The sequence below is a fragment of the Mustela erminea genome, chromosome 9, assembly GCF_009829155.1.
Source record: "Mustela erminea isolate mMusErm1 chromosome 9, mMusErm1.Pri, whole genome shotgun sequence".
NCBI lineage: Eukaryota > Metazoa > Chordata > Mammalia > Carnivora > Mustelidae > Mustela > Mustela erminea.
Window position 1 is genome coordinate 17,107,612 of NC_045622.1, and position 21,866 is coordinate 17,129,477.

At 45.4% G+C, this 21,866-nt stretch overlaps 1 protein-coding gene across 2 annotated transcripts in view; it reads left to right on the forward strand.

The window, feature by feature from the left end:
* Positions 1-21,866, forward strand: part of SORL1 (sortilin related receptor 1) — a 147,599-nt gene that overhangs the window by 44,628 nt on the left and 81,105 nt on the right. For both annotated transcript variants that reach the window (XM_032359124.1, XM_032359125.1), the window contains exons 7-12: positions 474-575; positions 1,603-1,772; positions 7,409-7,601; positions 9,909-10,026; positions 10,240-10,313; positions 20,303-20,391. In XM_032359124.1, the coding sequence (XP_032215015.1) occupies positions 474-575; positions 1,603-1,772; positions 7,409-7,601; positions 9,909-10,026; positions 10,240-10,313; positions 20,303-20,391 (746 nt within the window). The remainder of the gene's footprint in view (positions 1-473; positions 576-1,602; positions 1,773-7,408; positions 7,602-9,908; positions 10,027-10,239; positions 10,314-20,302; positions 20,392-21,866) is intronic.

Below are 21,866 nucleotides of genomic sequence, written 5' to 3' on the forward strand. Positions count from 1 at the left end.
TATTGAAAGGTTTCAAAAGAGAATCAGTGAAAATTTCGTCACCTCTTTGTGCAAGCTAAAGCCCTTGAATTCAAGTATGCCTCTAACCTGAAAATAGGAGGGAAAGAACAAGGGAATAGGTTTTTATGTGCGCCGTGTGGCTGACCTCACCCTGGGTGGGCTTGGGGGCTGCCCGGTGAAGCCTCCACCCGCCTCCCACACTCAGCTTCAGCCGCAGGACCCTTTTCCCTTCATCCTCATCTGGTGTCGGGGGGTGTCTAGTGCCTGCTGCAGACCAGCAGTCTGGAACCAAGCGAGTGCAGCCCGAGCTACAGAGCAAACAGCGATGTTGCAAAAGTGTGCATTTGCAGTCACCCTGTGTTCCCTGTTTTTTGTAGACTTGGAGGGGTCTGACTCTACTCTTTCCTTCTTCACTTATTTGAGTGGCTGTAATAGGGCACTGTTAACTTCTTTTTCCTCCTCTTCCTTGGCAGCATCTCTGGGGCAGTCTGCAGCCATCTTCGGTCCAGCTCTGGGTCTCTTTTGGCAGGAAGCCTATGCGACCAGCCCAGTTTGTCACAAGGCATCCTATTAACGTGAGTGGGGTCCGCTGTGGGGGGGGTGGGAAGAAGTGTCATTGTCCCTATGCAGGCGTCACCGGGAGCGTGTCGCAGGGATGTCCTTCTGGGTAGCTCGATCTCTGATAGAGGCTCTCTGAAGTCACTTTTGGAGATCGGCCCCTAGAGAGAACCATTATACTCTGGGCATCTTGATCTGTTTCTTTTCCTGTTCACTTTCAAAGTGGTGGGATGGCAGCTTTAATTTGCTTTAGTGGAGGCGGATGGGTGGAAAGGTTTGGGACCAGAGTCCGTGGGCTCAGGGTGTCAGTCCTGAAGGAATGGGGTGCTGGTGACCGTTCAGGACATGCTCTGTTGCTTTACTGTAGGCAGCTAGATTCCAACAGGAGATAAGAGCTGGGTCCCACCCTTTTAGAAACACATAGGCTGGAGACACAGAGAACCAAGCAGAGGAGGAAGCCACACATAGTCCAAGGCCTGGCTGCTGTATGTGTGTATGGTAACGGAGAGATTGATAGGAAGGATCCTCGTGGGCTGGGGTCATCAGAGAAGCGCCCACAGTCAGAAGGCCTTGCTGCTAGCATTCGGAGTGGTGGAAGGTTTGGGAGCTCAGGTGGAGAACATTCTTGTCCATTCTTTGCTTTTTACGGCTTCCACCTTCTTCCTTTAGTACCTTAGAGAGAATGAAAGGAAAGGAAATGCACATGAATGTGTATTGTACTTGGTAGTAATGCTAGACTTCATGGGGAGTAGACAGAGACATTATGAACTAAACGGAAGGTTTTAGGTCATTGATGGAGTTCAGTGGTCCCCGCTTTTAGGCCCCATTTGCCAGGAAGAGACTTGCTCCAGCAACCTAGCAGCCTCAGCTCCTCCAAAAAGAAAATTGGCCAAGCTTCCCCAGGATTTGGGAAGCTGTCTGTGGGCTCTGGGCCCATACCTGTCACTGGGACTTTGGGAAATTGTTACTTCAGGGGGTCTAGGGAAAGCCCACGGCGCAAGTGTGTTTTTTGACTTGTGTTTCTTTCGACTTTTGATTCTAAAGGAATATTACATCGCAGATGCCTCTGAGGACCAGGTGTTTGTATGCGTCAGTCACAGCAACAACCGCACCAATTTATACATCTCCGAGGCAGAGGGCCTGAAGTTCTCCCTGTCCCTGGAGAACGTGCTCTACTACAGCCCAGGAGGGGCTGGTGGTGACACGCTGGTGAGGTAAGGACGCCGTGGGTTCCTCCCCCGCTGTCTCATGTCAGCACCACCTGCGCCCTCAAGTTGGGTGTTTTTAGGCATTAGCTGTACATTTGGGTTCCGATGGTGAGTTGTCAGAAACCCCGATGCCCGGTTTGGAGTTTGGCCAGTTTGGGGTGCGGCCAGACTCTGAAGGTTTTACAAAGCCCCTCAGGTGATCTGAGTGAGCATGGCAGTCCTGGTGACCTTTAGGGTCACAGCCCGTGGCAGCCACTCCCTGCGTTCCTCCTCTTCAGTTGTCTGGCTCTGTGGTCTCTGAGCCCGTGGGAAAAGGCACTGGGAAAATGTCAGCTCGGGGTGAGCTGGCATGGGGAGCCCCGAGGGTCTTGCCTCCAAGTGACATGGAAATTTTTTTTTCCTTAACTGTAATTGCAAGTCCTGCTCTGTGGATGTCTGTGGAAAGACACCAGTGTTGTCCATCCTTTATCAGTACCTCTGGGCCTCTGGGCCTGGAGCTGTTTTGTAGTAATGGGCATTTTCCATGGGCTACGGGGGAGTCCAGGGTTCAGGAGGAATGAACAACCTGTGACCCTTGAGGGCCAGGAGTGCGTTTATTCTCTTGTCTTCTGTGAGGCGTCTGACTGTGGTGAGGCTCACTGTCTGCCCTCGGAAGGAGCCCTCTGCTGGAGCTGGCTGCTGGGCAGCGAGGTCCAGCTCTAAGGCCACGACCGCCAGGTCACAGGACATGGCATTGCCGTCCACGGTCTCTCGTCAGCCAGGTGATTTATTCAGTCACCAGCTCTTTCAGCAGGGACGCTGCTGCGCGGGACCAGCCCTCCTTCCGGGCACAGCACTGAGATAATGTGTCCGGCCATGAAAAGTCAAAACCGGGTCCCTGTTCTGTGGAACTTCTGTTCTCATTGGGGGAAAGAGAGAACATAAACTGGTGTGTAATTTGCCTGGTGGTGGTAGGTGCTGGGAGGCAAAGTGAACCAAATTAAGAGGACAGGGCACTGGGAGCATGGTACTTCATACCGGCTGGTCATGGACGGCTGTTCGAGGATGCCGACATGTCAACAGGTGCCTGAGTTCCATGAGCGAGGGAGCCGGCAGGTGCCGGGGGCAGGGCACTGCAGGCAGAGGGAACAGCGTGCACGGAGGCTCTGAGGTTGGATTCTGGGGGTTTATTTTAGGAGCAAGGAGGAGACGAGGGTGGATCCAATAGGAGGAGGAGGGAGGGAGAGAACCCAAGAGACAGGCTCTGAGACAGCAGAGCTCAGTTTGTAAAAGGCCTTCGAGGACATGGAAAGAACTTTTTTCCCAAGTGGAATGTGCAGGATTTTGACCAGAAGATGGACATCATCTGATTTAACCTGTTATATTTTTTTAACCATTAAAAAAATTGTGAATTGCATGATATAAAGGGAAGCACCTGAAACATAAAGGGACAGTGTTATCAGTCATCTTAGACGGGCACTCAGGTGATCTGTGTTTTAAAGAAGCTGTCCTCAATGCTGTGTGCAAAGCAGGCTCACGTCGAGGAGCCAGGGTGTGGGGGCAGGAAGGCTGGCTGTGGGGGAGGGACGGCAACCCAGCCGGCAGGGATTGCTGTTGGCCGGGCCCAGGGCATTAGCGGCAGAGATGACAGAATTGGGCAAATTCTGATGGTTTGCTGGTAGATTGGCTGCTTGTCTCTGGAGAGTCAAGGGCCCACGGTTGCTTGGGCTGAGCCGCTGGCAGAATGATGGCCATGGGCTGAGTCAAGAAGTCGGGGAGGGCAGGGTGCGGAGCCGGTGTTGAGGAAAAGAGCAGGACCTTGGTTTGAACTCACCAGGACCTGAGGGGAGAACTTTCTACCTGGTCTCTGATCATGCTTTTCCATGCCCTGTTTTGGCTCTTTCAGAGGTATATCCTATTCTATGCCTAATTTTTTTTTATTCCCCTCCCAGTATAGTCTCATGAGTTATTTATTACTTGGTGCATGTTAATGTGTTGTAAACCATTCCTACCATGATTCAGCCTCAGGTTTTTCTGGTTTGGTCAGTAGTAGCCTGGCTGCTGCCAATGGGCTGGCACTTGGGCTGGCTTCTGCGTTCTTTTCGTGTTTGTTTTGTTTTGTTTTTAAGTAATTTATTGAGGTGAAATTCACAGAATGTTAGCTTAACCATTTTAAAGTGAACAATTCAGTGATACTTAGGGCATTCACAGTATTGTACAACCACCAGCTTTAATTCCAAAACATTTTCACTTCCCCGAAAGAAAACCCCTTACTATTAAGCAGTTTTTAGCTCCCCCCTCCGCCCAGCTCTTGGCAGCCACTAATCTCCTTTCTGTCTCTGTAGATTTATCTTCTCTGGATATTCTATGTAAACAGAATCACAGCATAATATGTGACCTTTGGGTCTGGCCTCTTGCCCCTTGCACGTGTTCAGGGTTTGTCTACATGGAGGGTGTTGTCAGTGTTTTATTCTTTTTTTACGGGTGAATAATATTTTCTTTACTTTTTTTTTTAAGATTTTATTTATTTATTTGCCAGAGAGAGAGAGAGATCATAAGGAGCCAGAGAGGCAGGCAGAGAGAGAGGAGGAAGCAGGCTTTCCGCTGAGCAGAGCCCGATGCGGGGCTCCATCCCAGGACCCTGAGATCATGACCTGAGCCGAAGGCAGAGGCTTAACCCACTGAGCCACCCAGGCGCCCCTCTTTACTTTTTTAATAATTAAAATTATAAGCCCATTATTCCTCAAGCCTTTCAGAGACTCTTTTTTTTTTTTCCCCACGTTTGAGAGCCCTTCACTACGGAGTGGACAAATCGGAGCTCACCGAAGGTTTCTGGATCCTCCACGTGTGGGGGGTGTGCGGGATGGGTATCTCGTGACTGGGCAGAGCCGGAGCCAGAAGCTCCCCCAGGAAGTAGTAAGCCCAGTTTGGTGACTGTGTGGCCCTCTCGTAGACGCACACGGCCCTTTCTGTGGTCACAAAGGTCGTACCCACCGTGCCGGAGCGTACAGTCCCGTTAGGAAACTGGAGAGAGTTTTATATCTATGTTCACAGAACCACATAGGCTCAGCCTTCTGGTTGTTTTTTTTAGACTCTATCTCAGGGCCTGGAGATCTTCACAGGGGCTTGTGTGAGTGAACTTCTCACCTGCTTCTGCCTCTCAGTGAGATGAAATGGGATAAGGGTGAATTAGCAGATTATGTGGGCAGGCTGATGTGAAAAAAACAAAACAAAACAAAACACAGCCTTTCTGTGGTATTTGAAATGAGTTGTTCTTTGAACTCAATAGGGAAGTGCGGTGCCAAGGAACCCGTCCTAATTTGCTTAGAGGACTGGAGAAAGAATTCTTAACGGGGTGCTCCTGGCATCAGTGAGATGTGTGGAATAGAAATCTCATGGCAGGGGTGCCTGGGTGGCTCAGTGGGTTAAGCCGCTGCCTTCGGCTCAGGTCGTGATCTCAGGGTCCTGGGATCGAGTCCCACATCGGGCTCTCTGCTCGGCAGGGAGCCTGCTTCCCCCTCTTTCTCTGCCTGCCTCTCTGCCTACTTGTGATCTCTCTCTGTCAAATAATAAAAAAAAAAAATCTTAAAAAAAAAAAAAGAAATCTCATGGCAAGCGGTGTCTGTGTGGAAGACCAGGTGTGGGGAGATGTCAGGCCTGACGGGGCATCTGAGGAGGGCCTGGGTTGTGCGTGGCGAGGCAGACTTGGGTTTGCAGGAGGGTGGCCTAGGGGCCCTGGGGCGCTGTCCAGGGAGCAGGGGACAAGTGCTGTCCTGAGGGCTGGTGAGAGGAAATGTAAGAAAAATGGACGGAGAGAGGGCACTTAGGGGGAGGTGAATTGTCATAGGACCACAGAGAAGCTGACAGGACAGTCTGGGGGCATGTGAGCGTGTGAGGCACAGAGAACAGGTTTCTAGAACCTTGGAACCGAAAGACAAAAATCCAGGAGAGTGACCAGAGGGAAGAAGCAGAGCTCATCTAGGTGAGAGAAAGCCAGACCCTCCTTCACATTTGAAGGAAGCCTTTGAACCTGATGGCGGCCTCGTGATGATGGGATCCAACGCTGAGGTGAACAGATGAACAGAGAGCCGGTGGGTGATAGACCTTCAACTGATTTCTAAGGAAGCAACCGAAAAACAACTCCACTAGACCCAAGGAAACCACATATCAGAATATTTGGTCTCAACATCAGTATCTTATTTAGGATTTTGCTCGGTCTCTTAATCTGAAGTAGCTCTATCAGTGCTTTTTAAAAATTTTCCTTTCTGCCTCCGAGCTTGTAGTATGCTTCCTTCTGTCTGAGGAGACAGAGCACTCCTCCAGCTCAAGATCTGTACAGTGGATAATGGAAAAAAGCAGTTCTGTGATTGCTTTTTAATTTTCATTTTATTTATTTATTTGACACACAGAGAGGGAAATCACAAGTAGGCAGAGAGGCAGGCAGGGAGAGAAGTGGAAGCAGGCTATCTGCTCAGCAGAGAGCCTGATGCAGGACTCAATCCCAGGATGCTGAGATCACGACCTGAGCCAAAGGCAGTGGCTTAACCCACTGAGCCACCCAGGCTCCCAGTTCTGTGATTTTTTTAATTAAAATTTTCTTTTCTTTCTTTCTTTCTTTTTTTTTTTTTTACACAGCCCAGTGGCTCAGAACCCTTCTAAACAAGGGACACACGTCCAGTTAAAAGCCATGTGTGAACTCTGGTTGGAGCTTCTCAGAAATTCATTCCATTAGGGATGGATGGACCATTTCAGGGCATAGCGGCTTCCCAGTGAAATCAGTATCCCAGTGTAGTAGTTCAGGCCCTGAGAGGGCCTTATTCTCTGTTTCACTATTAAGAAGTGTAACCTCAAGGTTCTAGAGCCACTTTCGCTCTCTATCCTGCTTCCTTGGGTAGGAGTTCAGCTCTGCTTTCCGAGAGGAACCCTGTGGTCTTGGGTCTGTCAGGGCATCAGAGAATGAGTCGTCAGCGTGTGGACAGTGGCTGGAGGAACCTTTCGTGCTGGATTTCTGCCGCTTGTAAGCCCGCCACTTTGACTAGTGTCTTCCAAGTCTGGCTTCCTGTTCCTGTTCGTCGAGGCTCACTGGAGGTTTTGGGGTGAATTCGTCAGTGAAGTGAAAGCTGTGACCCTGTCATCAGCTCTGTATGTTGTAGTCAGCATTCTGAACTCCCTGCGAGGACTTATTGATCCAATAAGCATCTTAGCCTTCAAAGTTAAAACACAAGCACGTTTTTTAAAAAAAAAGAGCAAGAGAAGGCTATTCATTTATAAAAAGGAATGGAGTACTGATTTGTGTTACAATATGGGTGAACCTTGAAAATATTACGCTGTGGGGAAAGAACCATACAAAAAAGCGTGTTTCCGTGTATATAAAATGTCCAGAATAGGCAAATCTGTAGTGACAAAAAACTCAGTGGTGGTGGCCGGGTCCTGGGGTGGGCAGGGGAAAGGGGCGATGCCTGCTGGTGGGTACAGGGTTTCTTTTTGAGATGCGGAAAATTCTGGAACGAGATAGTGATGCTGGTACAACACAACGTTGGGAATGTGCTTAATGCCACTGAATTTTGTACTTCTCAACAGTTAAATTTTATGTCATTTACAATAAAAACACACCAAGGAAATATCAGTTCAGGTTCACAGCTGTTTATTTTCTCTTACTGTAGGTATTTTGCAAATGAGCCGTTTGCCGACTTCCACCGCGTGGAAGGGTTGCAAGGAGTCTACATCGCTACTCTGATTAACGGTTCCATGAATGAAGAGAACATGAGATCAGTCATCACCTTTGACAAAGGGGGTACCTGGGAGTTCCTTCAGGCTCCAGCCTTCACAGAATATGGAGAAAAAATCAACTGTGAGGTAGAGATACTTTCGTCTTATTTGAGCTTTTACTACAAATTTTTTAGCTGGTTATGCTGCCCTTACAGTTCTCAAACTCAGCAGCAGGGCACCTAGGGGGTGCCGTAGTGAACTCCCAGGGGGCACTCTGGGATGTTTTAAGTTTTTTGAGGGAAACATAAGGTACTTGGTATTTGTTGGTCATCGTGCCAAGTACCATCTTTAGTTTAGTTCTAGTTTCAAAATGAGTTCATTCTGAATTTCTTTGGAAGGCATCCTGTTTGCATGAAGCTGGATTTCCTAGCAGTTGGTGTGATAAAAAGCAAGGGAGAAAATCAGGATGGAATGGGTATGACAGTGGTGGGATCTAACATGACTCTTAACTTTGAGAAGGGGCGTGGTACCAGCAGGTACATGCATCCCATGTTAAATAATTGTGGTTATCTAAGAGTGAAACAGAAATTTTGTTTTCTCTCTATGTGTGTGTGTATGTATTTACATACGCATGAACACTATTATTTCGAATTGCCGCTAAGTTATTAGAACTACTTACTAAGTTGTTTGGTCTTAACTATGTAAAACAATAAATGCTGGTATTTCTCCTGGCTTGAAGCTGCTATAAAAAATTTATGGCGACACTAATTGTGCTGCGAAGGAAGAAAGTTTGGGAAATTCTGATTACATTTTTTATTTCTGTGGAACTTAAAAAAAAAAAGTGCCTTCCTGAATATAATTTAGGGTTCTACAGTTTTCCCAATCTGTGGGAAAATTTTCCATCTGAAAAGCTGGGAATACTAAAATGTATTATTTGGCCTCGGTAAGTGTTCCTACCTGCCTCAGCAGCTCTGTTCTTTTCCCTCAGAAGAACATTCTGTGGACAGAGTTCCTTGGCTTTCTATGACGATGCCCCACACTTCCCTTTTTGCCTCACTTAAGGGATCTGGATTATATACTATAGGTAGGCAGAAGGAACTCAGAAAAAAAAATCATGTAGTAGTAATTTTTGGGAAAGCTGTAACATTTGATTAGACAGTTACCTGATCTGTGGGGTTTTTGAGTCTTGTTTGCCCATGATGAAGTGTGTTGACTGTACTGTATGCTGTAGCTCTGGCCACTGGGGAAAATTTTCTTGGAGACTCTTGCTCTCCTTGGATTTCTTAATTACTCTTGCCGATTTTGCAACAGGTGCCGACTTTGTACATCAAGTCTAACTTTGGAAAGAGGCAGGGTATGAGTAGAAAGAGACAACTACACAGGTGCTTCTTTATTCTGGAGCGGCTTCTAGATTTTAGGAGCTCTGCATGGGCCTCTGTGGATGGTGTTGGGGTCTGAGCCCTAGTTAAGTAGAATTTAATGGTTTTATTAAAACCCCGCTTATTCCTTGGCTGACCTATTTATGAGCTGTACAGCAGTTGGTGAGCTCTTAGCTTCTACCTGTGATTTTAGATGGTGAAAGAACAGGTTGGTTGACAGATATTTCCTTGAGATCCAACCTTCCTCATTTGCTCACATCAAACTGTGATCTTAGCAAGATGGACATTTGCTAGAGAGATCCTTTTATTATAAAAATGAGTATATGTAGCAAAACCGTGTCTATTTTTACCTGCTCACGTAAGCACACCAGACGAGGCTGAATAACACTTGACAATGACTTTCTGGCCAGGACGATCAGGCGTGACCACAGGGCAAACGGTGTTGTTTGGAGAACTATTAAAATCCGAATGTAAGTGGCCCGTTCGAATGACTTGCTTCACAGTGGACAGGGCAGAGCTGGTGCCCTGTGCAAATGCTCACTACTTTAAATCTGTTTTAATGTGGATCCTTTGGAGTTTGTAGCTCACATGTGGTACATTTGGGAGCTGATCAGGGAGCCTTGATGACTTCTGATTCTTGGTTTTTCTTCTAATGGCATTGCTTACCTCCTATTTGAGATGTATCTCTACAGACTTAGGAAATAAGTCCCACGAAAGCATTTCATTTCTTTTTTGTGCCGAGTTACACGAGAGTATCTCTGGGGTAAAACAGGGAGGGACGCTTTCGATCGACTTGGGTTGGCGCTGATTTCTAATTACTGTTCTCTGAGAGTCTCAGGAGGATTTTTTTACTCGTATTTTTCTCTTTTCTTCAAGGAGAGGACTTTTTGTGATTCATATAATCATACTCACCTGGGAGGTAGTGAGGGGCCAGCTGGGCTCTGCGTCTGGGTTCCTCTGAGCCAGATTTCCTTTCTGTGTGTGTGGCTGCATGGTCTGCACCCAGGCCTGTGTTTTGAGGGAGCTGGAGGCCTCCTATCCCGCACTGACAGTGCCTGGCGCTTGTGTCCCATAGCTCACCCAGGGCTGTTCCCTGCACCTGGCCCAGCGGCTCAGTCAGCTGCTCAACCTCCAGCTCCGAAGGATGCCCATCCTGTCCAAGGAGTCCGCTCCTGGTCTCATCATCGCCACCGGTACGTCTGAGATGCTTGTCCCCGCTACAGTCTTAAGCTCTTCAGGGACGCGTGGCTGAATACACGGGGACTGCTGACCTCTGCTGTGGCCACGGCGTTTGTGATGTTCTGAGCCATCTGTAGTTGCTAAATGTGACTGGCTGTTCTGGTTGGGCAGGGTGAGTATCTGACCTCTTCTTGAAGTGGAAAGTCATTACTCCTCTTGCCTTTCAGGTTCGGTGGGAAAGAACTTGGCCAGCAAGACGAACGTGTACATTTCTAGCAGCGCGGGAGCCCGGTGGCGAGAGGTCAGCTTCCCACCCCCGCCCCCCGCCCCACCACCCCCTAGCTGCCAGCCTGGATTCTGGTTTATCAGAGATCATGGCCGTGCCTCCACCTTTCAGGATCACGTGTGGCCTGTGGGGGGCCAGCGGCACCAAGTGTGACTATAAAATTAAAGGAGGGTACCCAGAGCCACACGAGAGCGTCAGCTGCACTGATCTTGTGTTCGCACCTTGTAATGTGGGCTCGTGATGTTGCCAGAAATATTCCTTTGAATCAAAAACAGACTTTCTCTTGCCCTCACGACTGTAAATTTAACTAAATGCCCCGAGGGGACAAAGCAATATCTCTCTGCTTAACTTCTTCACCCCTAGAACCAAGTAGTGTCTGGCAGGGAGGGGGCCCTGCGTAAATATTTGCAGAATCTATCAGCAAATGGCTGTGGGGTTGTACGGGCATCCGGCAAACTGGCCATTTGTTGTTGCATCGTAACGAAATTGACGTCAGGCCTCTCCTCGGCGGGCTGTGCCGGGCAGGCCCTTTTTTTTCACTCTGCGCTGTGGAGGAAGACCGTTTCTGCCTTAAAACGTCTGCAGAGCTGCTTCGGTTCTATAGGCACTGCTGATACCAGTTCTGAGAGTAGAGCTAGTCCTGTGGTCCCCGAATGCTAATTAGGCCTTGGGCGTTAGAGGATTGCCCAACTTGTAAACAAAACAAAATGAAACAAAACTTTCACCAGCCTTACATGATTTACGAGGGCCAAGGGAACTATAGCTGGTCTCATTCTGTGGGGGTTGCTTTTAGCGGGGCTCTGCTGCCTGTGTGGGGAGCCAGCAGGAAAACTCAACAGATCACAGGATAAGAATTTAATTGAGCACCTTGTGTAGGTGGAGCATGATAGCGGGAGGGATGTGGTTCTCAGAAGACCCAGCCAGCCTCATGGTGCCCCTTCCTTCTTTCCTTCTGTCTTTAAGATTTTTAAATTTATTTATTGGGAGAGAGGGAGAGAGAGCATGAGGCAGGCAGAAGGAGAAGCAGGCTCCCCTTTGAGCAGGGAGCCTGACGTGGGGCTCGATCCCAGGACCCTGGGATCGTGACCTGAGCCAGAGGCAGCTGCCTAACTGACTGAGCCACCCAGGGGTCCCCTCATGGTGCTTCCTGTTGGGAACAAATATATACACGTTTGTATTTAAATCCGTCCTATGTAAAGCATTGGTGATACCCAGCATTCGTTTGGCTCTGAGCGGTTGGCAGAGACATATCTTCTCTCTGTGAGGTAGGTAGGGCCTCCCATCCCTGAGACTGAGGGATCCGGGACCCAGAGCTTGCAGGTGTGCCTATATGAACAACTGGCCAGTAAGGTGGAGACCATGATCACATGTTCGGATATAAGACGAGGTGAAGGCCCCATAGTCCTAAAGGGTGAATGGTTTGGAGTTCGGGGAGCACGCGTGCTCTGCCCCCGTGGGAAGGATGAAGCAGCTGTTCCCCTCTTCACTGGAGCCAGACATTCCTTTTGAAATTGGGTGTTCTCTCCTCAGCGACTAGGCTTGTGACTTGTTTGGGCCTTCTGATGGTGGTATAATCTGGGATTCGAACATCTGCAAGTGATTTCCTTCTGGGGAGAAAGCAGGGTCTTGTTCCTCCTCTGGTGACATGGTATCGTCTGGCTCACACGGGGGCAGCTGCCCGTGCCTCCGGCCCGGCCTGCTTCACGCCTGCCAGGAAGCAGCCATTGCACAAGGGACCTTAGTTTTGCAAAGAGCAGAGAGCGAAGTAGGGGAGAAGGCTGAGATCATGTCTGTGTGAGTGGACATCCGAGTGCCCATCCAAGTGATCACGTGAGAGGGACAGCCTAGGGCGTGAGGGGCAAAGACAGGGAAGGGTGAGGTAGGATGTGGTGGACAGAGCTGTCTAGAAAATCAGTGACTAGAAGACTTGTTCCTCCTCCGCTCTTAAAGACTTGTGCAAATTCTCCAATCTTGAGTTCCTTTTCTGTGCTTTTCTTCCTTAACAACTTTATGGAGGCCCCTGCATATTTCAGGTGTACAGTTTCATCAGAGTCGGTCGCCATCGCTACACCGTCACCACAATGAAGACAATAGCCATGGCCATCACTCCCCAAAGCATCTTCATCCCCCCACCCCTGTAATCCATCCTTCTCTTTACCTCATCCCTACCCAATGGTTAGTTAGCATTTCCTAGAATTTTCTTTTTTTGTTGTTGTTGTTGTTTTAAATTTTTTATTTTTTATAAACATATATTTTTATCCCCAGGGGTACAGGTCTGTGAATCGCCAGGTTTACACACTTCACAGCACTCACCAAAGCACATACCCTCCCCAATGTCCATAAGCCACCCCCCTTCTCCCAATCCCCCTCCCCCCAGCAACCTTCAGTTTGTTTTGTGAGATTAAGAGTCACCCTAGAATTTTCTGTAAATGGACTCATAATATGCTGGTTTTTTGCTTGGCTTCTGACCCTCATCATGATGATTTTGAGGCCCATTTTATTGTTTCATGTATCAGTGGTTCTTTCCTATTTTATCGTAGATTTGTATCCCATTGTAGGGATATTCCACAATTCACTTATCCATTCATCTGTTGGTGGACATTACAGTGTGTGCTGATTATAAGTATAGATATTATAAACAATTAATTATGTGCTTTTTTTTTTTTAAGATAGATACACATTTGTATTCCTTTTGGGTAAATATCTCAGAGTGGAATGATGGGCAGCTTGATGGGTCTGTGTTTAACTTTTTTTAAGGAATGACCAAATTTTTGTCCAAAGTGGGAGTTGTTTTAGACTTCTAATTGCCTCAGGTCCACACTGGCACTTGGTATGGTCACTTTTTTTAATTTTAGATGTTTTAATGAGGACACAGTGGTGTCTCATTATGGTTTTAATTGGCATTCCTTGATGACTAATGACTTTGAGCTTCTTCTCACGTGCCCATTGGACATTTAAAAATCATTTTGTGAAGTGTCTGTTCAAATCTTATACTTACTTTAAAAAATTGAGTTGTTTGCCTTCTTAATGGATGTGTAGGATGTTTTTTGAAAAATGTAAAAGTTAAGTCTTTTGTTTGATACGTGTATCATGAGTATCTTCCCTAGTCTGTGGCTTGCCTTTTTTTTTTTTTTTTTTAGATTTTTATTTACTGACAGAGAGAGAGAGAGAGAGATCACAAGAGAGAGACAGGCAGAGAGAGAGGGGAAGCATGCTCACTGCTGAGCAGAGAGCCCGATGCGGGGCTCGATCCCAGGATCCTGAGATCATGACCTGAGCCGAAGGCAGAGGCTTAACCCACTGAGTCACCCAGGTGCCCCTGTGGCTTGCTTTTTAAAAAAAATTTTCTTAATGGTGTTTTTCAAAGAGCAAATGTTTTAAATTTTGCTGAGGTCTGATTTAGCAGGACTTTTCCTCTGGATGTTATGCTCTTTGTTGTTCTGAGAAATGTTTGTCCCTTTTGCAAAGATTTACCCCTAAATTTCATAGTGCAAGGCTATAGTTTAGGTTTATGATCCATTTGAGTTAATCTTGGTATCTGGTGTGATGGGAGGGTTTGCCACTCATTCTTCCATGTGGAGATTCAGGGATCCAGCCCCACTTACTGAGAAAGACTTCTTTCTCCCCTCGCATTGACTTCATGTCTGTTTGAAAATCAGTTGGTCATCTATGCCTGGGTCTGTTTCAGAACTTGGTAGACCTTCTGATCTGTTCCATTTATCTGCATGTCTGTCTTTTCACCTGTACCAAACTGTCTTGATTATGGGAGACTTAACAGTAAGTGTTGGGATCAAGTGTGTAAGTCTTCCAACTTTGTTGTTATTTATTTTAGAGGAGAGAGAGAGAGTGAGAGTGAGCGAGCGGGGTGTGAGGTGTGTGGTGAGTGGGGGTGTGTGAGGGGGAGGGGCAGAGAGAGAGGGTCCAGGGGACCTCTGACCTAAGCCTGGAGCCCATCCTAGGCCTCAGTCTCATGACCCTGAGATCACTATCTGAAATGAAACCAAGAGTCATTCGCTTAACTGACGAGCCACCCAAGTGCCCCTCAACTTTGTTCTTCTTAAAAATTTCTTTGACTCTTCTAGATCCTTTGTATTTCCACAACATTTTAGAATCTGCTGGTCAACTTCTGCAAAACCTGCTGTGATTTTGGCTTGGATTGCATTGAATTTATAGATCAATTTGGGGATAATTGATTTCTTAGCACTAGTGTTCTGATCTGTGAATGTAGTATGTTTCTTCACTTCTTTTTATTTAAAAAAATTTTTTTAAAGATTTTATTTATTTATTGGACAGACAGAGTTCACAAGTAGGCAGAGAGGCAGGCAGAGCGGGGGTGCGGGCGGGGAAGCAGACTCCCTGCTGAGCAGAGAGCCCCATGCGGGGCTCGATCCCAGGACCCTGGGATCATGACCTGAGCTGAAGACAGAGGCTTTAAACAACTGAGCCATCCAGGCACCCCTCTTCATTTCTTTTTAAATCTCACTGAGCAATATCTTTTAGATTTCAATGTGGAGGCCTTGTATATATCTTGTAGGTTAGTTTTATTGCTAGATATCTTACAAATTTTCAGTATTATTGTAAATACAGTATTTTTTCAAGTTTACATTCCAATTTTTGTTATAGGATATAAGAATACAGTTGATTTTTATCGATTAACCTTGTATTCCGCAGCCTTGCTAAAATAATTCGTTAGTGTTAGTAGTTGTTTTGTAGATTCTATATAAGAAATGATAATCATCTGCAAATAGGGACCTATTTTATTTCATCCTTTTTGATCTTTATGTCTTTTATTTCTTTCTCTCTCTTCCTTTTTTTCCCTTCTCTAATATGTAGTAATATGGCAATATGTATATAGTGTAAAAAAAACTCTTTTCCTTTACTCTTGATACCAAATGCTAGGGGAGGTTCCCCTCACAGTGAGCAATTCTCCAGTTCTCTGGACACCAACCGGATGTCTTGTATTTCAGTCATGATGCTAGCTGGCTGGAGTTAGCACAGACGCCACAGGTGAGGGGCTCAGGCTCACAAGACTGTCCCCCACTCACTTCCCATGCTCATTGCAAGTCCCAAGTTGTCACCCATATTTCTGACTGACCAGCTGATAAATAGTGTGCTCCCCTGGCCCCCCTTGGGCTCAGGAATTTGCTGGAATGGCTGACAGAACTCGGGAAATACTTCTTTACATCCAGTTGATTATAAGGATATTACAAAGGCTGCACCTGGATGGAGAGGTCCATTGGGCGAGGTCTGGAAGGATCCTAAGCACGGGAGCTTCTGTCCCCCATGGCGTTGCGATGTGCCAACCTCCCAGCTTGTGGATGTGTTTGCCAACCTGGGAGCTCTCTGAATGCCGCAATTTAGGGATTTTTTTTTTTTAATGGAGGCTTCATCACAAAGGCATGATTGATTATTAACTCCGTCTCCAGCCCCTGTCTTTTCTCTGGGGATTGAGGCAGGGCTGGAAGTTTCAAGCTTCTAGTCATGCTTTGTCTTTCTGGTGGCCAGTGCCTCTACTGTCCAGGAGTCCACCAGGAGTTGCCTCCTTAAAGGCTCTGCTATCTTCCTGGAAGTTCTCAACAATATAGAAATTTCTGTGTAAGATCCACATCACCCCCATCAGTCAGGAGATGTTGCAGGGGTTTTTAGGAGCTCTGACTAGGACCTGGGCCCCAAGACCAAAATACATATTTCTTTTCATATCACATAGGTGATACGGTATGTTACATGTATGTTGCAGTATGTTATATTGATTGATTCTTGACGGTTATATGAACCTTGAATTTCTGGGACAGACCCTGTTTATTTATGATCTATTATCCTTTCTATACAATGTTAGGTTTGAGTGTCTAATAATTAAAGATTTTTACATTATTCGTGAGAAAGTTGGTCTGGTTTTTTGGTTTTTTTGGGTGGGATAATGTCTTTTTCAAGTTTTGGTGTTAAGGTTGGGCTGGTGTCATCGAACAAGTTGAACAGTGACTCCTCTTTCATCTAAAAATGGGTTGATTTTTCTTTCTTGAATAACTCACCAGAGAAACTCTCTGAATCCGGAGTCGTCTTTTTGGGAATGTGGTTAGAAATTCAGTGTCTCTGACTCCTAGAAAACTGTTTAGATTTTCTACTACTTGCGTTAGTTTTGGTGAGTTTCATCGGAGTCATTGAATTTGTTGGCTTAATGTCTCCAGGGTCTGTGGTGCTCACCTGTTTTTATTCCTGATATTGAGGATTTGTGGGGTTTTTCCTATTTTGCTTAATAGTTTAGTTAGTGGTTTGTCAATATTACTGATTTTTCAAAGAACGTGCTTATGGCTTTGTTTGGTTTGTCTTCTATTTTGTTGATTTTTTTTCTCTTTAGTATTTTCCCTTATTTGGATTTAATTTGCTTTTTTTTTTTGTAGCTTTTTTAAAGGTATAATTTTAGGTCATTGATTTTTAGATGTTTTTTCCCCCAATATAAGCATTTAAAGCAGTTAAGTTTTCCTCTAAATCCTGCATTAGCTACTGTCACAAATTTAGAGATGTATTTTTTTTTTATTCAGTTCAGAATATTTCTTAATGTCCCTCTTTGAAGTTGAGATGTAAATCACATACCATAAAATTCACCGCTTTAACGTGTACAGTTTGGTGGGTTTTTGCTATATTCACAAGTGATGTAATGGGCAACCATCACCTCTCTCTAATTCCAGAAAGTTTTTATTACTTCAAAATGTCCCTTCTGCTTTTTGTCTTTGATAAATTATTTAGAAAAGGGTTGTTTAGTTTTTGGATACTTGAAATTTCCTAGATATCATACATGTTTGATTTTTAATTTAATTGCCTTGTAGTCCGAGAATACACTTTGTATGATTTTGATTCCTTTAAAATTTTTTTTTTAAGATTTTATTATTTATTTATCAGAGAGAGAGAGGGAGAGAGAGCGAGCACAGGCAGACAGAATGGCAGGCAGAGGCAGAGGGAGAAGCAGGCTCCCTGCCGAGCAAGGAGCCCGATGCGGGACTCGATCCCAGGATTCTGGGATCATGACCTGAGCCGGAGGCAGCTGCTTAACCAACTGAGCCACCCAGGCGTCCCTTGATTCCTTTAAATTTATTGGGACTTACTTTGGGATCTAATATGTGGCCTATCTTGCATCCATCATATGCATTAGGAAGGAATGTGTATTCTGCTGTTGTCAGATGTTAGTTACATGAAGGTGTTATTTCTATGAAGGTGGTTGATATGCTGCTGTTTAGATCTTTTATGTTCTTTTTCTTTTTTTTTTTTTTTTGGCTAGTTCTGGTAATTGCTAAGAGAACCGTGGTGAAATCTCCAACTATGTAGAATTGCCAAGTTTTTCTTTAAATTCTGTCAGTTTTATCTTTTGTATTTTGAGGCTCTGATTCGGTACATGCACATTTTATAATTCTCTTTTCTGTTCCTCTCCCGTTTATTGTTATGAGATAGCCCTCTTTATCTATGGTGATAACCTTTGTCTTGAAGTCTGTTTTATCGAGTATTGAAATCATCATTCCAACCATTTTATGTTTACTGTTTCAATAGTGTATCTTTTACTTTGGGCTCACTGGTATCTTTATCTGAAGCGTTTCTCACAGGCAGCATATAGGATGGTCTTGCTTTTTTATCCATTCTTCAAGGCTTTGTTTTTTAACTGAAATGCCTGGACCATTAACATTTAACGTAATTATTGGTATGATTGGATTTAGGTCCAAGGTTTTATGTATGTACGTATGATCTTTGTTTTTTATCCCTCTGTTCTTCCTTTACTGACTTTTCTGTATCATTTAGATGGCTTTGGCATTTTACTTTTATTTAGAGACTGGTTTTTTTTTTTAAATTATATTTCTTTCAGTGGTTGCTGTAAGGATTACAACATGCATATTTAATCTTTCATAGTCTTTTCAAAATTAATATTGCTCTTAATATAATGTTGCCCTTCACATAAAATTTAGAAACTGTGCAAGCATGTACATCCCTTTTCTCTTTCCCTGACATTTGTTATTGTTGTCTGTGTATCTCATTGAAGTCCATTAAAAAACCTACAAGACAATGTTCTTGCTTTCATTTTGCTCTACATTATTATATCAGTTTTAGAGAATTTAAGGGGAAAGAAGCAATTTCTTATATTTACCCAGATATTTCTTTTGCTCTTCCTTCATTCCTGAGAATCCCTGTATCCCCCTGGTAAGTTTCCCTACGGCCTTAAGAAATTCCTTTACCGTTTCTTCTTGTGCGAATCTACCATACACATTTTCTTGTTTTTTCCCTCATTTGAGAATCTATTTCCCCTTCCTTCCCAGGAGATATGTTCGTTGGATATAGAATTTTGGTTTGATGGTGATTTTATCTCAGTGCTTTAAAGATGTGCTACAGCCGTCTTGCCTCTCTGGTTTGTGATGAGAAATCTAGAGTCATTTTAGTCGTCACTGTCTTGCACACAATCTGTCATTTTGTCTAAAGCTTTCAGGAGCTTTTTCCTTATCTTCCGTGTTCAGCAGTTTTGATGTGATGTATCTAGGTGTGGTTTTCTTTGTGTTTATCCTGTTTGGGTAGGCTGATCTTGAGTCTATAAAAGTATGTCTTTTTACCAAATTTGGCAAATTTTCAGCTATTATTTCTTCAAAAAAAATTTTTTTTCCTGCTCTGGTCCCTTTTTCCTATTCTTCTTGGACTCCAGTCATACATACTAGGCCTTTTATTATTATCCTCCCAGTCTAGGGGGCTTTTTCCCTCTTAATTCTTTTCTGAGTGTTCTTTGGAATGGGTAATTTCTCCATTCTGTGTTTCTCACCATGTTCACCAGTTCCTCTGTCATTTCCATTCAGTTGTTGAGCTCATTCGTGAATTTCTTAATGTCACATGTTATATTTTTCTGTTCTAAAGTTCTTTTCTTAAAGGATAGCTTCTACTTCTCTGGGAAGAATTCTTGTCTTTTGTTCATTTCAAGTGTGTTTTCCTTTACCCCATGAGACACAGTTATGATCAATAATTTCAAGTCTTTGGTCATTCCAGCATTTGAACCATCTTGGTGGGGTTAACACCTGTTGATTGCCTTTTCCCTTGAGAAGGGAACATGATTCGTTGGCAGGTGTCTGTGTTGAGTTATTTTGGGTTGTCTCCTGGACATGTGAATGACATGCATGGAGTATAGTCTTCTGGAGGGTGTGGATATTTTCGTTTTAGCGTGGAGTGAATCTGCTTAGGTTCAGACCATGGGTTTCTTCCTGCATTCTGAGGGTGACAGTGCAACTCTCCATTGTGTTCACTAACCCTTTGCTGTGTTGGTTTCAGTCTGCTCCATACACGTATGGTTAGGGGTTAGGGTGAGTGTTGTGTGAGTTCATACACAGAAGATTTACTTGTTTGATACTCTCCCTGCTGGCGTTTCAACCACATTCTCCCCGGCCTGCACAAATGGTTTCTGGTGACGCTGCGGCCATCCACCTGGGACTGAGGTGTTCCAGGACTGGGACTTTCCCTTGGGACAAAACCGTACCAGGAAACTCCAGCCTCATGGTGACTGCTCAGGTTTGAAGTCCTTGCCACAGGCCACCTGATTTTGTTTCCTTTTCAACATCCTTGGGCAGCCCTTTTTTGTATTTTGTTCCAAGTTTTTTCTTGTAATTGGCAGGAAGGATGGGCTGCCGTGGGTTTGTACACTCATGGTAGAAACTCCAGTTGAATTGTAATCTCTCACGGGGGAGGGCCAGAGATCAGGGCTTGACTCCTTGCCCTGCTGTTTACATTCAGCCGCTTTAATATGAACCTTGTTTCTTCATTTGGGGAGAGAATTGGGGTGAGGGGTCACTGTCCCGTCCTCACCGCTGTGTGGAGCAAAGGAGAGAATGGATGTGAATGTGCTCTGGAAACTGAAATGTATTCAAGTGGTTGGCATCATGGGCATGCGCTTCTGTGTGTGTCTGTGCATGTGTGTGCCTGTGGGGTGTGCATGGTTTCTGCCCAGTCACTCCAGAGCGGTGGCATCAGCACTGGCTTTTCCTCTTCAGGCACTTCCTGGACCTCACTACTATACTTGGGGAGATCATGGCGGCATCATCATGGCCATCGCCCAGGGCATGGAAACCAATGAGCTGAAGTAAGTGTCTCTGATGCAACTTTTTTTCTCCTGACATCACACTGCTCTCCCAGATGTAAGTCTGTGAGTACAAGTAGATTGACCTCAGCAAATTATTTCAACTTTCCTTATCTATAGCAGAGGGATAATAAGCTGTATCTCCTATCTCAAGGAGGGGGGGTCTCATAAGGAACAAAGGATACCATTTTATTGATGCCAGCAAATGCAGCTTTATAGAAATAACAAAATTCGTGATGACTAAAAAATTAACTAGGGATGTCAACATGTCTATCTTTGCTTGGTGTGTGACCTAGAAGGAGTGATAATAGGAACAGGAAAGAAAAATTAATAATAATAATACCTGAGTAATTATTTCAGAGTGTACCCTACTTGGTAACCAGTGACTTTTGCTGTTAACAGATTTGCTTTGGGGGTTCATACCCACAGACCTGGAAGGGACGTTTGGGGTTAACTGCTTCGTTTTACAGATGAGGAAACTGAGACTCAGCAAGGTCAAGTCACTGGCCGAGGATGCCCTCATTTGTTAGTGACGTTAAATCACATTCTGTACTCTTTGCCAGTGTATTGCTCTGAAAAGCAAGAGTGTCGAGAGTCTGTAACGTCTGCTTACTTGATCTAATGTTATCAGAACCAGTTCTTTATTTTTGTCCGAATTAGGACCAAAGTTAATTTTATTAATGGTACATCAGGGCAGACTGGCCCTCCCTTCTCCCCGTATTTGCCCTGAACCCGTGAGATGTGTTGCCAGAGGAGGACGGGGAGGCCTCCGCAATTTTCTTGTTTCATGCAAAGAAGAAAGCCTTCTCTTCCTTTGCTGCTTTTAGAAGCAGAGCCAGCAGCAAGAGAGAGGTGGGCGGTTTGAAAAGAGAGATCTTAGCCTCTGGTTTCCCGCGTGGTGAATTTGACCTGCGCTGAGTAGGCTGGCTTCGGGCAGACGGAAGCAAAGCATGGTGTCTGGCTGATCTCGGCTCTGTGCCGTGCTGGTCAGCAGCTGCTCTTAGGGCCAAGAGCTGGAAGCCAGTCCTGTTGTACACAGTGCTGTATCCACATTCCCACTGGTGTTCGGTCAGAGGAGGATAGTCACAAAGCACCACGCTTCCCCCGCTCTGCTGCCATGTATCGATTTACCCATTAATTTATCAATTCCCATCTCACACATTTAGAAAGCACGAATTGTGCCGGGGAGTGCATATGTAAAGAAATAAAGACGATCTGTCCCCTCCCTCGTCAGGAACCCATCCTCCAGGGGTGAGATGCACAAGTCAGCCGTGTGATGGTGGGGACTCGGCTGTGTGAGGACGACAGCAGGGGACACAGTTCGGCTTCCCAGGCAGCATACGTGTCACGCTCCGCGTGGCCGCCCGATCGCAGAGTCCGTTTCTGAGGTTCCCTGTTTAACTTCTCTGCAGATGGCGTTTGCATTCCAAGCCAGCTCCCCCGAAGTAGTTAGCATGATTCTAGTCCTCTGACACCAT